At 35.7% G+C, this 15,410-nt stretch overlaps 2 protein-coding genes across 9 annotated transcripts in view; both read right to left on the reverse strand.

The window, feature by feature from the left end:
• Positions 1 to 3,842: 3,842 nt before the first annotated feature.
• The window catches only part of LOC114317157 (uncharacterized), a 31,263-nt gene continuing 19,695 nt past the window's right edge, over positions 3,843 to 15,410 (reverse strand). The window contains exons 1-4 of one of the 3 annotated variants that reach the window (XR_014364216.1): positions 11,237 to 11,521; positions 5,455 to 5,602; positions 4,868 to 5,314; positions 3,843 to 4,212 (exon numbers count right to left, since the gene is read on the reverse strand). The gene's annotated coding sequence lies outside the window, so the exon portion shown is untranslated. Of the gene's footprint in view, positions 4,213 to 4,867; positions 5,315 to 5,449; positions 5,603 to 11,236; positions 11,522 to 15,410 lie in introns of those variants that run through there. The other 2 variants (XR_003648416.2, XR_014364215.1) reach the window with 2 other exon arrangements.
• Positions 6,669 to 9,456, reverse strand: LOC114320239 (organelle RRM domain-containing protein 1, chloroplastic). 6 transcript variants are annotated; one of them, XM_082920172.1, is made up of 6 exons: positions 8,982 to 9,456; positions 8,783 to 8,880; positions 7,943 to 8,040; positions 7,797 to 7,862; positions 7,036 to 7,133; positions 6,669 to 6,916 (listed from the first exon to the last, which is right to left on the reverse strand). In XM_082920172.1, exons 3-6 carry the CDS (start codon positions 8,022 to 8,024, stop codon positions 6,845 to 6,847), a joined length of 318 nt encoding a protein of 105 aa, XP_082776298.1. In that variant the 5' UTR covers positions 8,025 to 8,040; positions 8,783 to 8,880; positions 8,982 to 9,456; the 3' UTR covers positions 6,669 to 6,844. The 6 variants fall into 6 exon arrangements, with proteins under 6 accessions (XP_082776298.1, XP_082776297.1, XP_082776296.1 ...); XM_082920171.1 differs by having other exon boundaries at positions 8,978 to 9,026; XM_082920170.1 differs by having other exon boundaries at positions 8,783 to 9,025.

Consider the following 15,410-nt stretch of genomic DNA (forward strand, 5'->3'; position numbering starts at 1 on the left):
AGCTTGGAGGTGCAATCTGGAATTCCCAGATTTTGCACTTCCGCTTGAGCGGGGGGAAGTGACGCTCGAGCGTGAAATCCGAGCATCCAGCACCTCTCTGCACTGTTTTACAGTCCGCTCGAGCGGAGGATTGGGCGCTTGAGCGGAGTCATGTCTCAAGCTCGAGCGGGCGTCGAGCGGAGATTTCACCCATCCAGTACTTTTACAGTACGCTCGAGCGGGAAAGTTTACGCTCGAGCGTGTACCTTTGTTGCATGTCCGCTCGAGCGGGGAAACATGCACTCGAGCGGGACTCTGTTTTTCTGAAAATTCCGAGACTGTTTTCTGATCACATCTTTGCATCCTCATCCCATTCTAGGCATTCTTAGACCTAGTTTAAGGCATCTTATTGAGGATATAGATGTAGAACACACCGAGGAAAATTAGGGATTAAGTTGTTATCTTTCCCAACTGTGTAGCTTAGTGTGTGTTCAACCTGTGAACTGTGTAGGGCTGGCGACTGGGGAGACACGCTCTAGCATACTGTAGCCCAAACTCTGTGAGTAACAATTGTGTAAAGATATGTTCAAATGATTATCTTCTGAATACTGAACTGATATTGTTTACTGAATGAATGTATGTCCTATCTTCTGAACTGTATTGTGGCATCCTTAGCACCTACTGTTTACTGTTACTGTTATAGAGATCTCTGTCGGTTCCCTCGTGGGACCACTACTGTTTACTGATTGATGGCCATCATTACTGCTCGGTCTTTAAGACCTACTGTTTACTGCTATGCTAATGGATGTACCACATATGACTGAATAACTGTTCTGACTGAAAGACTGAAGTATTGTTTGATGAACTGATTTCATTACTGTAAGGACATTTCATTCATAACCCCTTTATGCATTATGTTATTCACTGGGCTTTAGCTCACTGTTTATATATATATGTAGGTGCTCAGCCGCCAGATCGGAGCTAGGAGCGTGGGTTAGACTCCAGTTTTGTCAAGCCAGCCTTTGTGCCTCACTGAGAGGTTCCGAGTTGCCATGTTATGGCTTTGGAGTGTCTTGTTTTTCCCCCGTCTGTCTCCATACTGTTTGGATTACTGTATAGATTGTTAACTGCTAACCGTACTGTTATCGAGGGATTAGGTCCCTGTACTGTGTGACTGTAAATTTTGTATAGACTATACTGTTTGTATATGTGAATGCATGAAAAATCTTTTTGGCATACAGACTGACACAGCTCCATGGACACTATTCATTTACTGTATTGGCTTCCGCCAAGCCCTGTACTTTGTTTTACTATTCTACTGTTCTGCAGGCCTTCGGTAATCTCGGATTACTGGCCGGTTACGGTGCTAAACCCATAGGGCCGGGTTTGGGTCGTGACAACTGTTTTGCAGTACGCTCGAGCGTCTAAGTCTGCGCTCGAGCGGAACCTTTGTCTGCATTTCCGCTCAAGCGGAGTAATCGATGCTCAAGTTGGAACCCTGTTTTCTGAAAATTCTGAAAATGCTTTTAAAGTGCATCTTTGCATCCTCATTTCATCCTAGGCATTCTTAGGCCTAGTTTAAGGCATCTTAATGAGGATATAGATGTAGAACCACACCGAGTCAAGATAGGGATTAAGTTATTATCTTTTCCAACTGTGTAGCTTAGTGTGTGTTCAATCTGTAAACTGTGTATGGTTGGCGACTGGGGACGCGCTCTAGCCTAATTGTAGCCCAGAACTCTGTGAGTTACAACTATGTAAAGATATGTTCAAAAATGATTATCCTCTGAACAATTAAACTGTACTGTTTCTGAATTGATACTGTTAATAAAATGAATGTATGTCCTCTATTCTGAACGATATTGTGGCATTCTTAGCAACTACTGTTACTGACTGTTACTATTATAGAGATTTCTGTCGATTTCCTTGTTGGAACCACTACTGTTCACTGATTGATAGCCATCATTGACTGTTCGGTCTTTCAAGACTTACTGTTTACTATACTGTTATGTTAATGGATGTACCACATATGACTGTACTGACTGAATGACTGAAATACTGATTTAATGAATTGTTTTCATTACTGTAAGGACATTCATTCTAAACCTCTTTACGCATTATGTTATTCACTGGGTTTTAGCTCACTGCTCATATATATATGTAGGTGTACAGGCACCAGACCGCGGCTAGTAGCGTTGGGGTAAGCTCCAGTTTTGTCAAACCAACCATTGTGCCTCACTGCGAGGTTCTGAGCCTGTCAAGCTATGGCTTAGGGGTGTTTTAATTTCCCCCGTCTGTCTCTGTAACTGTCTTGTTAACTGTATAGACTGTTACTGTACTGTTTAATAGGGATTAGGTCCCTGATCTGAATGATTATAAATGTTGTACATACTGTTCTGCATTGTGTGTATATATATATGTATGCATGAAAAGTCTTTTTGGCATACAGACTGTCACAGCTCATTGGACATTGTTTATTTACTGTATTGGCTTCCGCCAGGCTCCTGTACTCTGTTTTACTGTATTACTGTTAAGCAGGCCTTCGGTAATCTCGGATTACTAGCCGGTTACGGTGCTAAATCCATAGGGGCGGGTTTGGGCTGTGACACTTACTGTGCAGAATTCTCTTATAGAAAAGACAAAGTGCAGAAGGAAAGAAACACAAGATGAATTCAATTCAAAATGAATACAATGGGGCCTATTTATATAGATGACATGGTGGCTCTTCGAATGGTCATGGTGACTTTTCAGAAGAGTCATCTCTTTTCCATAAAAATGTGCAACCAGAAAAGGCATGATTGTTCTTTCAAAATAATTCAAATTTTAAATCGAATCATGTTCAATTTTGACCCAAAAAATTAATGAATTTATTTAAATAAAATCTAATTTTACATTTAAAAAATAGTCTTAAAACCATTCTCAAATGGTGCATTTTGTAGTCAATTTCTTATTCAACTATTAATGCTTTCCAAACTATATTTCCAACAATTTGCCCCGAATATGTGTTTACTGGTTGGTAACATACTATTTATGGGTATGTAATTAGGGGTGTAAATTTGGCCCACCGCTTCCGGTGCGGTCAGTCCAGGCTCGTGCTTGAACCCAACCCCAACCTTGGGCCTAGGTATAGGCCGTCTATTTTGAAGCTTGACCTAGCTCGTGAGCCCGAACAACTAGGCCCGACACATCGGTCCACTCAAGGCATGACTTGAGGCTTGCCCCGCCCTGCTTGAGGCCCTATGTCATTTTTTGTAAAAAAAAATTTTTAAAAAAATGTCAGGCCTGCCCCAAACCCAAGCCTAGGACTAACCCGCCCGAGGCTTGACGACCCCCTGGGCCTGGGCTTGGGCCTAAATTTTTTTTTCTCGTGGCCCGATCAGGTCTGAATTTTGATTGGAGCTCATGCGGCCTGACAGTGGACTGGACGGAGCCAAATTGCCAAATTTACACCCTTATTGGTAATGTTGTGTAATAATGTCATAATATAATCGTTGTACTTAGGCCTCGTTTGGGGATTTAAAATTTTAGTAAAAAAGTAAAAAAAATCACTATAAATTATGATATCACTTTCTTTACTTTACTATATATCTTGTTATAAAAAATTAAAAAACCAACTAAAATAATCAATTCTCAAACGAGGCCTTAATATTTATTACATAATTTTTTATTTTTTTTGATTTTGGGATGATGACAAGCACTAGTTCAGTTTCTTGCACGACTCCGTTGTAGTTCTTTCGTTTGTGCTTGAGTTAAACAACCATTATTTATAATAAATTTTGTCATTGAAGAACAAGAAGTTGGAAAATAGAAAATTAAATTAAATCAAAATTAATAAAGTAGAAAAATTAAGTAATTTCAAATCATAAAACTAAATAATTTTATACTATTTATACTAAATTAGAATACTCGTAATTAAAATATTAATTTTAAAATAATAAAATTAAAATATAAATTTTTAAAAATTTAATAGGCACCACATTGTCTCTCACCATTTTTTTTGGTAACAAAAGGACAGACACTTTCATGCTGTTTGAACTTGTTTACTTAATGAGTTCTACTTATTTTTTTTATATTTTATTTTACCTATCAGTATCCCCAAAATACTTTCCCTCCACCTTCTTCAGTACTGTTGTGTCTCCCTCGTCGTCGGCGTCCACCTTCAATCTCCAGTGACATTTATTCAACCGTTTTTTGGCAAAAAGAATGTCCACCTCTACCACCACCTCCTCAGATCTGGTGGGAACAAAATAAAGAGAAGGAGAAGGATAAGGAGAATGAGAATGAGAGGGAGATGGATGAGAAGGGAAAGAAAATGGATAGTTACGAGCTAGTCCTGTGAACTGGACTTGTTGATTAAAAGTCCTATTAAACATTTAGTGATAAATTTATCACTGTAAAATATTTTTAAAAAAAATACAATTCAACTATTTACATTTGCCACATTATAGTTTCTGAATAAATTACAAATACATCCTTGAGATTTTTTTAAAATACAATTTGCCTCTTGTAGTTTTAGAAATTACATCCTGGCCCTAAAAGTCTCTAATTTCATAACAAATAACCAATTTTATTACTAAATCATCAAGTCAATTAACAGTTTTTAATAATGTTAAAAATTTAATTCACGTAATAATTCATATAATTTTATCAATATATAAGAGAACAGTTAGAAATTTTATTTATTTTTTAGTTAATTCTATTAAATTAGAAATACTAATAAAGGGGTATTTTTAATTTTCTAAACCACATAACAAATTCCAGGGGTATATTTGTAATTGACCCTACATTTTAATACAAACTAATACAAATAGAGTAAAAATAAATCAATATTCACAAACAAAAGTCAAAATATCTTAATTATTTATTACTTTGATAAATTTGTCAGTACCTGTAACAGCTTGTGTCAAAACCTGACTCTTTTTGCCTTTTCGTTTGGAGTATGTATTTGTTTTGATTGACTTTTGCCTTGCCTTGTCGAGATTTGGCCTTGGAATGCCTTGGAATAGCTTCAGAACATCGAACTAGAAATTTCTCTGCTAGGCGATCGCCATAACCAAAAATATGTCCCAGTACTTAGTCTATGAAAATCCTAGCGCCCGTGAGAGTGGCCCGTCACTCTCATGGTTGCACCTGCGATGAGTAAGGTCACACCTACGACGGTGTCATTGGTGCCCGCAATGATCAGTCCATTTAAGACTTGAATGCACGTAAAAATCCACTTTTTCTGCTCATTTCTCTCTCTTTCTCTCACTTCTGCCATTTTTTTAGCTCTCAAGCTCTTTTACCCTTAGATCCATCAACTTAGGGTCAATGTCACACTTCTACATTTTATTACCTGACAATATTACCAAGTTCCTTATTAAAATCCAATTACATAATACAATTGCGGAAACAAGAGAATAAATGAATAGATAGTATTGTTCTCTCTTGTATTATAGAAATGATGAAATACATTAATACAAAATATTACCATACATGCCCTTAGGCTGACATCACAGAATAAGTATCTCTCTCGAACAGATATACATTCTCTTTCCAATACATGGGCACTTTGCCAACAATTAATCTATATATATAAACCACCACAAAACTCCTTGATTCTTTGCTGATGCCTCTGAAGCACCTGAAAATTTTTTAAACAACATGAATGAACACAAAGGTCCAGTAGAGATCTATAATAATTCTAAACAATAATCCCTTACAGATAAAAATGATTATGATGCTCGATATTATAGGTATATAAGTAAGGTATCCTTTTTATATAATCAAAATACATATTTACCTCTCAAAGATGATCCATTTTTAACATCACCAGATAATTCATTTCATTTCTTACTCTTACTAGTCATTTCTCGTATTTTGATAAAAACAATTTGTCAACTCCATCAAGCACTACAAGAATTAACACTTTTGCCGACCAAAAAATTGGTCGCTAAAAGCCCATTTTTGGTCGGCAAAAGTTATCCGCGACCAATTCTTTTGGTCGCTACTTTGGTCGCCAATTGAGGGTTGGCAAAAGTAATTCGCGACCAAAATTTTGGTTGGTCGGCAAAAGTTGGATTTGTCGACTAATTTTTTGGTCGCTAAATATATCATTACCGCGACTAATTCATTTTGTCGCTAAAACATTTTGGTCGCGAAAAGTGATATTTTCCCGACCAAATATCTTAGTCGCCAATTGACACATTTCGCGACCAAAAAGTTTGGTCGCCAATTATCATATTCAACGACCAAAAAATTGGTCGCCAATTGTGACATTCCACGACCAAAAAATTTGGTCGCCATTTGTTACTTTTCGCGACCAAAACTTTTGGACGGCAAAAGTGAGTTTCCACGACCAAGAGCTGTTTTGGTCGGCAATAGATGTATTTTTTGCGACCAAAACTCTTGGTCGGCAATTGTCATTTTTTGCGAAAAAAAATTATTTATTTGTCGTGACTAATAAATTGGTTGCCAAAGCAGGAAAACAATACACCTGTAATTCCTAATAATTCATTCAATCCATTATAAACCTATAATTTTAAAGTATCATTCAAATTAACTGAATCATTAACATTCGACACAATACAACTATTCTAAGTTTTCATTCACCAGTCACATCCATGTCGAATTGTCCCTATATGGCCTTCTATAAATTCATGTATATGATCAACTACTTCTCAATTAAATGTGTAAACAAGAAATGCTTGAACCATAATGAATCTTCTGTATAAATTATTCAAAGAATATAGATAACAGAATCTCTTTCATAGAAACAAATTGCATCATGCATAAAAGAGATGCTGTGTAAGGGAACAAAAGCAATTACTATGAGCTACAATCAGCAAGTAAACTAGCCAAAACACCAAAATTAGCAAGAAATAACTTACAGACATTTTTTCTTGTTCATACTGTCTGCCTCAATGAAGTAACAAGAAGCCCCATAAATTTCTTGCATCTGCAAATTTGTAAGTAGGTAGAGATCAGGGATTTCACCAAATATTAATACAACAAAGTCTAAGGCTCTAAGCACGTTTTTCATGTATAAAAGATATTTCATATAAGATGTGTATTTACAAGACCAGCACAGGAAAGGGGTTTCTGTTTTTGTAGTAGTGCTATTTCATTTGGTGCTAAAGAATCTGGGGCATTACCAGACTGCTGCAAATTCTCACCTGAAATACATCATCTTGTTATAGTAAACTCTCATAAAAAACATATTGACTCACCACCATTACTCAATCCTCATAGACATGAAATTGAAAGACCTATAAATACTTTAATTCCCTGAAGAAAAGCCAAAATCTACAATAAATATATGTTCTCTACAAATTTTCCTCCGTACACATTCATTTGTCCTGGAGCTCTCTTTGTGTCAATTAAATAATATCGTAGCAGTTATCCTTCATGTATGCCAGATATTTAGCAATATCATGAAACGATTTTACCATCTATAATCTGAACACAGTCAATTCTGGTTCAAATCTTTAAACTACCAATCTCAAAAGGCAAAAATAGAAGCCTCAAACCCAAAAAGGTAACGCAGGACAAGGGTTGTCCAATTGAGACGTCATGTTGCCATTCCACAAGTTCAGCAATGAAGATATTTCATATGCAATTATTGAAACTAAACTTGAAAATTTATGGCATAAATTCAAATATAATTGTGACAACATGATATCCATGGTATATATTCCATAAACTTTCAGTCTAAGTTGCAAATTTGAAAGATTTTAAAACGTAAAGGGAAAGATCTAATCAAGATACTGTCTCTACGATCATAATTACAACAAGAAACAAATATAGTGCATCTATCAAAGTTGAACATGTTGACAAACCTCCATAATTCTTATTATCTGAGTCAAAAATTTTATCTGGCTGAACAAATGACATACCAGGTACACCTGCGCCAAATCAAAAACATTTATCCTTATTCTACCAGCATAGACATCCAAAACTTAGGTTATGGAAGCATACACCAAACCTGCTAGTTCTCGTGCACACTCCTTATCTAGCTCACAACAGAATTCAAAGTCGGATTGCCAGGAAATGTGGTATATGCACATTTGGGCGTCCTTCTCACTGTTGAAATTCTTCATTCCAATTTTAGGAAAATAGAAACAGAAGTTGTGAAAGAAGGGGAAAACAACAACAACAATAACACTTACTAATCCATACGTCCCTATCACCGTGGTTAGTAGTTGAGTATAATAATCAACAATCTGTGCCTTTATGACAACACCAATTGCCGGCTTGTCCATTAGAACAAGCCAGTGCTTAGACTTCCCCACAGGAAAGAGTGCTTCCAGATAATGTATTCAAAGGAGAACCTAACTGAACCTCTGAATTACCATAATCTATTTTTGCAGAGTTAAAATCCAGGTCAGGCCTAACAGATAACACCCCAAGTAAACCTACAAGAGTTGTGTGCATAGAAAAAGAAAAACTATTAATCTAACACTAAATTTTGATAGTGAAGCCTCCTAACATTACAATAACATTCAAACAAGCAGAAAACCTAAGCATTAATTTCTCCCAATTGATCATGGTGTTTCTAACTTTATCATGAGGTAAACAGCTCACTAATGCACAAGAATACCTAATGATAGAACAATTAACAAGAAAAACATCAATTAAACACCAACCGTGTAAGAAAATCGAGCAATACAATAGGCAATACTTACACGGTTGTATTGCTCAATTTCAATATTTAACTATACTAGGCAATACCCCTCCTTGACTAATTAACATCAAACTGGGCATTCAACCGTGTAAGAAAATCGAGTAGTACAACAGGACAATCAAACAATAAACCCAAACTTACCAGTGAGCTCATAGGAAGTTTCTTCATCAATGTCACAGCAGAAACCGAAATGGGTATCCCAAGAAGCATCATATATACACATCTGAGCATCTTTTTCACTGTTGAAACCACAATTGAGACACTAATTAGACACACAACCAAGAAACTGAAAATTAAATTTATGGGTTTATACAAACATACATAGTTGGAACATACCCACCTGCCCAAAACACTTTGTAGGGTTTCTGGCCGCCGTTTTTAGCATATGAGAGGAGTCAACTCTTGCTTGTCTACACAACACAAAGACGAGTGGGATGAGAAAGGGATGGGTGAGAGGGTTTTGAAGAGTTTAATCGGCTCCAACTTCTCCACCTAACACAGAGACGAGAGGGATGAGCAAGAGAAAGTTTTGAAGAGTTCAATCACAGCTCCGATTTCTTTACAGGGATGAGACAGAGGGATGAGCGAGAGAAAGTTTTCAAGGGTTCAATCGCAGCTCCGGTTTCTTTATAGGGATGAGAGAGAGGGACGAGAGAGAGGGATGAGCGAGTTCAAAGATCCCTCCAAAATAAGGGGGAAAACATGTGTCCCTCCAAATCCTCCAAAATTTGTAATTTTATAAATCATGGAAAGAGAGGGAGTTGTAATTTTATAAATCCTCCTAAATTTGAAATAAATTTTTTGGTGATTAAATTTTTTTTGACATAAATTAATTTTGATTTTGACAAATATTAATATCAAATAATTTTAATTTTAAAATTTTGACATAAATTTAATTTTTTTTGACAAATATTTTAATTTTATTTTCCATTCGGCGACTACATTGTTTTAGTAGCCAAAACTCAATATACGGCGACTAAAATATTTTTAGTCGCTAAAAATAAGTTTTTTGGCGACCAAAATTTTGGTCGCCAAAAGATAAAAAATAATTTTTTATTTTCCATTCGGCGACTACATTGTTCTAGTAGCCAAAACTCAACATACGGCAACTAAAATATTTTTTGTCGCTAAAAATAAGTTTTTGGACGACCAAAATTTTGGTCGCCAATTCCACAACCAACTTATTTTTGATATTACGCGACCAACTTATTTTTTGGTCGCCAAAATGTGACCTTCCGCGACCAAATTTGTAGTTGGTCGCCAAAATCATACCACTTTCTGCGACCAACTCATTTTTTGGTCGCTAAAATATAACCTTCTGCGACCAATAATATTTGGTCGCCAAAAATAATGATCATTCGCGACTAATTAATATTTGGTCGCCAAATGTCATTTTTTCGCGACCAAAATTTTTTTGATCGGCAAAAGTGGTCGCCAAATGTGTAAATTCTTGTAGTGAAGTTTCACCAAAAATGATTTCATATATAGCTAATTACATTCTTGCTTTAAATATTAAGTCATTGACAACCCAAAACATACTAATTACATTCATCCATTTTTCACTACATGTCTAGCACATACCATATATCATTCAACAATATAATATTTTAATATACTCCCACATTTACCGGCCTCCACACGAAAGGAAATAGGGCATCTTTCAATCTATTTAAAAATATTGACTATGACAAGTCACCAAAATAGTCTCACATTTTCTGTCCTCACATGGATGGACAGTTGGGCTCCTCAAACAAGTATCTTTCCATATTTGTCGTCCTCACACACATGGACACCTCAAAACATTCCCCAAATTTAAAGTCCTCACATGATCGGGCCCGTGGGCACCTCAAAACATTTTTCACATTTATCGTGCTCACACGATCGGGCACATGGGCACCTAACTTCCCGCACAGGTAACAATACCATACACAACATATGATATAATTCTTAAAGTATCATCACAACATTCTAAATACACAAATAATGTACACACATAATACTCATGGCCTATTCCATAACAATCAACACCATACTTCCCTGATGGCCAAAGACCAATCTCAACATAGTATATAATACAAACCATCAAAATCAAACAATAAAATTCTCAATATATCATCAATATCTCCCAAACATTTCAATTCCTAACATAACTCATTTTCTTAGGCACATTGTTAAATAATTCAAACTAGAGCTTGGATTAAATTACCATGAACACAACCCATTAGTTAGTTATAAATCCTAAATCATCAACCTTCATGACGTAATCCCATTTCATAAAAATCATTTCCTTATTTCTCAAAAGAATTTCCTATTCACAATAATTGGTTTGATTCCATAATACAAGAGTTAACCAAAATCTCATTCTTCATATTATTTAGTCAATCAAATAATTAGGGCTGTTTATTTAAAACATCAAAATCAACTTTCATTAACATCAAGTTCTCAAAATCAACTTTAAAACATAAGATGTACACTTTGGATTCAAAATCCTAACTCACATCTATATGCCTTTCACAAATCTTCTTTCAAACCATGGTTTTATGTAATAGAAAAATACCATAGCAAGATATTGAAAAGAATCACAAAAATCTCTACCTCTTGAAGCGAAGAGGAGAATCCAAGAAAATCAACAGTAACGAAATCACAAACTTCTTGGTTCGAGAGAAAGCCCTCGGCGAGATCTTCAATCTATTCCAATGGACCAAGGCGAGAGGATGACCCGAAGTGAGTAGATCTGAACATCTAAGTGAAAAAGCTTGAGTTTTGGATAGAGAGAAGCTCACGGTGTAGAGGGAGGAAAAGAGAGAGAAAGAAAAGGTAAGGAAAAGAGTGTATGGAAGTCTATTTATAGTACTTGGGCAATAATAGAATATTAGTCCCAAAGTCAACCAAAAGAATAAGTCAAAAATCTCCAAAAATAACGTGGCTAAGATTTTCTGAATTTTATGTGCAGTGGTGTTTCAAAATATGAATAAAACAGATCGGAATACCTTTTACAGATGGACCCACTGCTTTCATACCTGCCAAATGCTTAAAGGATGAGATCTTAGAATGAGAATTAACCACATTCGGACGAGTGAGTCTTAGAGTGGAGGGGGAAGGAAAGAAAGTCCGATTTAGGGGAGGTACACTAAGGTGTTGTTTGGCAACTCATTGTTGTAATCTAAAAGTCAAAAAACCACTAAAAAAATTAACAAGCCAACAACCTATACCAAAAAGTCAAAGATTTATTTTTCTCTCTATTTTTTTCATATCTTTTCGTAAAAAACTAAATAGTCTTTCCAAATATATTAATTTTTTTACCTTATATTTTAATCAAAAAACTAAAAAGTTACTAAAATAGCCTATTTCCAAATGAGGCCTAAGTAAGGTGATTAGTTTTGTCTGACTGGGTACAGGTCGGGTTAGCGACCGTGAAGCAGTTCTCCTTTTTTGATAGGGCTTTCAAGGTATAGGCTCTGAGCCTGGTAGAACAAGACCGGAGCCAAAGACCATAGTGTCATTTGTTTTTGGATGTTGCATTGTATGTTTTAACATTAAATGTTGGCAACTAGTGTGATTTTTTTTGGGGAAAGTTGACCCTTTTTAACTTTTGAAACAGAATGTTCGTGTGTAACGACAAGCTTACTTGATGTTCGCAACAACATGTAGTCCGTAACGTTCTGTAACAATGCAATGGCTTATGCATGTGCACATAGCACACGACACTCTACATTATCCGTAATGGATTCTGCATTTTAATCGTTATAACCATAAATTTATGACAATCAAGGTGTGCATATTATCATCCATAGTAAAACCACAAAGGATGTATTATAGCTTATTGAGAATGTCATAAAATGGTTTGCTCCCTATTCCTTTGGTGAGAACATCTGCTAGTTAGTCCTCAGTCTTCACAAATGGAGTACATATGGTGCCATTAGTGAGTTTTTTCTTAATAAAGTGCCTATCAATCTCCACATGTTTGGTTCTGTCATGTTGAATTGGATTATGAGCTATGTTGATCGCCGCCTTATTGTCACAGTACAATCTCATGGAATCAGTCTAATGGATCCCCAAATGTGACACCTCGAACGTTTAGTCAAGTCCATATAAATATTTATATTTATATATAATTATGGTTGCACGTGATAATAGATTATTACATGAATAAATGTATAAATCTAGAATGGCGTTGGGTTATTAATTAGGGATTATTATTTGAGGCTAACTATAAAATTTATAGTACAAATAAAATAAAATAAAATAAAATAAAAGAGAAAAAAAAAGAGGGAATAAATAATAATATAAATAATAATAATAATGGGTATGGTAATAAAATAAATAATTAATTTTCTGTTGGTATGTGTTAATGTGTAATTTAATTAAAAAAATTAATTTACTTATATAATTATATTAAAATATTGGGTCAAATGTAATTATCTTAATTGTTGGGTCAAATGTAATTATCTTAATTGTTATCCTAATTAATTCTTAAGATAGGAATGAATCTCGGGTGAATCAGAAATAATCTGGGGAGCGATTCGAATCGGCCACGTGTCGGCCAATCAGTGGACTCGTTTCACTATAAATAGTGAAGTTGTTCAATCTGTGGAAGTAAGAAACAGAAAAGAAGAAAGGAAAAGAAAGAAAGAAGAAAGAAAGAAAAGAGAGTGGAAGAAATACGTAAATAAGTTGGGTTAGTGGAGGAAGGCTAAGGGTCACTATTAAGGTGAGTTATATTATACCTTGAGTTACCAAAATGTATTTTACTTATGTTTTGACTTACCAAAATCTATTTTATAAAAGTTATGTTTTATTAGTACATTTATAAAAGTTATGTTTTATAAAGGTTTCAGTTACGTGGTTTTATTTCTGAATCCTTTTTGCTTAAAAGGAAACCCATGGATATGTTTGTTTTTATTTTAAAGAATATTTGGCTATAACCTTATGTGAAAATATGTTTTGTGAATACCACCACGGGAGTCCCATGCCTTGGGGGACTTAAATAACCATTGGCTTAGTGATTGACCACTTTGTGGCCCAGTGTTTGTCATGGATCCATTGACCAGTGTAGTGCTAGTCACTTAGTGATGTACCGTGGTTATAGTGATTATTTCAGTTTCTTTAGTGATGTACCGTGGTTATAGTGATTATTTCAGTTTCTGGCACTTAATTAAATTATGTATTCAATTCAACTCAATCTATAATGTTTTAAATATCCATGGCTATTTTGTGCCCTCATAGTATAATATTTCTCACTCTGCTATGTGCTTATAGCTGTTACCCCTTTCAGGTGACGAGGTTTAGCGGGATCAAGATGGAAAATGAATCGCTATGTTATTTTGTTTTTTTTTTCTGTCTTCTATTATTAAACTCTTGTAATACTATGAAGCACCAATGACTATGTTTATTACCTTCAAAATAAACAGTTGATACCCAGTTACTTATCCTAATTTATTTAAATTATCCGTTTGCGTTGTAAAATTTTCCGAATTTCCTTATTGTATTTCATTTATCTTGTTACGACATTAAACCCTTGGAGTACCGGGTTTGGGTCGTGACACCAAATCTCTCAATAATAGTCTAATCCATAGCAACTCACATACATCTTGAGCCATAGCCCTGAATGCTACCTCAGCACTAGATCTAGCAACTACATTTTGTTTCTTACTTCGCCATGTGACTAGGTTGCCTCCAACAAATGCGCAATATCCAGAAGTTGATCGTCTGTCAATGACAGATCCAGCCCAATCCACATCAGTAAATGCCTCCACACTGAGATGTCTATGTTTTGAGAAATAGAGACCCTTTTTAGGAGAAGACGTTAGACACCTCAAGATTCTCATAACTGCCTCTAAGTGGAAATTTTTAGGAGCATGCATAAATTGGCTAACCATGCTCATTGCAATGGCAATGTCTGGATTTGAGTAGGATAAGTATATGAGCTTACCCACTAGCCTCTAGTATCTTCCCCTGCCCACTGGATCTCCCCTTTGATCCTCACTTAGTTTTTGGCCCGATTCTAGAGGTGTATCACAAGGTCTACCTCAAAGCATTCTAGTTTCCTTTAGCAAGTCAAATATATACTTCCTTCGCCATATGAAGACGCCATCGTTTGATCCTCACTTAGTTTTTGGCCCGATTCTAGAGGTGTATCACAAGGTCTACCTCCAAGCATTCTAGTTTCCTTTAGCAAGTCAAATATATACTTCCTTCGGCATATGATGATGCCATCGTCTGATCCTCACTTAGTTTTTGGCCCGATTCTAGAGGTGTATCACAAGGTCTACCTCCAAACATTCCAGTTTCCTTTAGCAAGTCAAATATATACTTCCTTCGGCATATGAAGATGCCATCCTTAGACCGAGCTACTTCAATGCCCAAAAAATACTTCAAATTACCCAAGTTTTTGATTTCAAACTCATTGGCTAAGTATTCCTTCAACCGAGGGATCTCCTCAACATCATCCCTTGTCAGAACAATATCATCAACATAAACAACAAGAGCTGTGGTCTTACCATGTGAGAAGTGTTTCACAAATAAGGTGTGATCAGCTGGACTTTGTTTGAACCCATATCTTAGCATAGCTTGAGCAAACCTTTCAAACCAAGCCCTAGGGGGATTTCTTTAGCCCATAAAGTGACTTCCAGAGCTTGCACACCTTACCTTTGGACGTAGTATCATCAAAACCAAGGGGAATGTCCATATAGACCTCTTCTTCTAGGTCTTCATGAAGAAAGGCATTCTTCACATCAAACTGATGAAGTGGCCATTCCAAATTTGCTAC

Source organism: Camellia sinensis, chromosome 3 (genome assembly GCF_055761805.1).
Source record: "Camellia sinensis isolate YWXY chromosome 3, ASM5576180v1, whole genome shotgun sequence".
Lineage (NCBI taxonomy): Eukaryota > Viridiplantae > Streptophyta > Magnoliopsida > Ericales > Theaceae > Camellia > Camellia sinensis.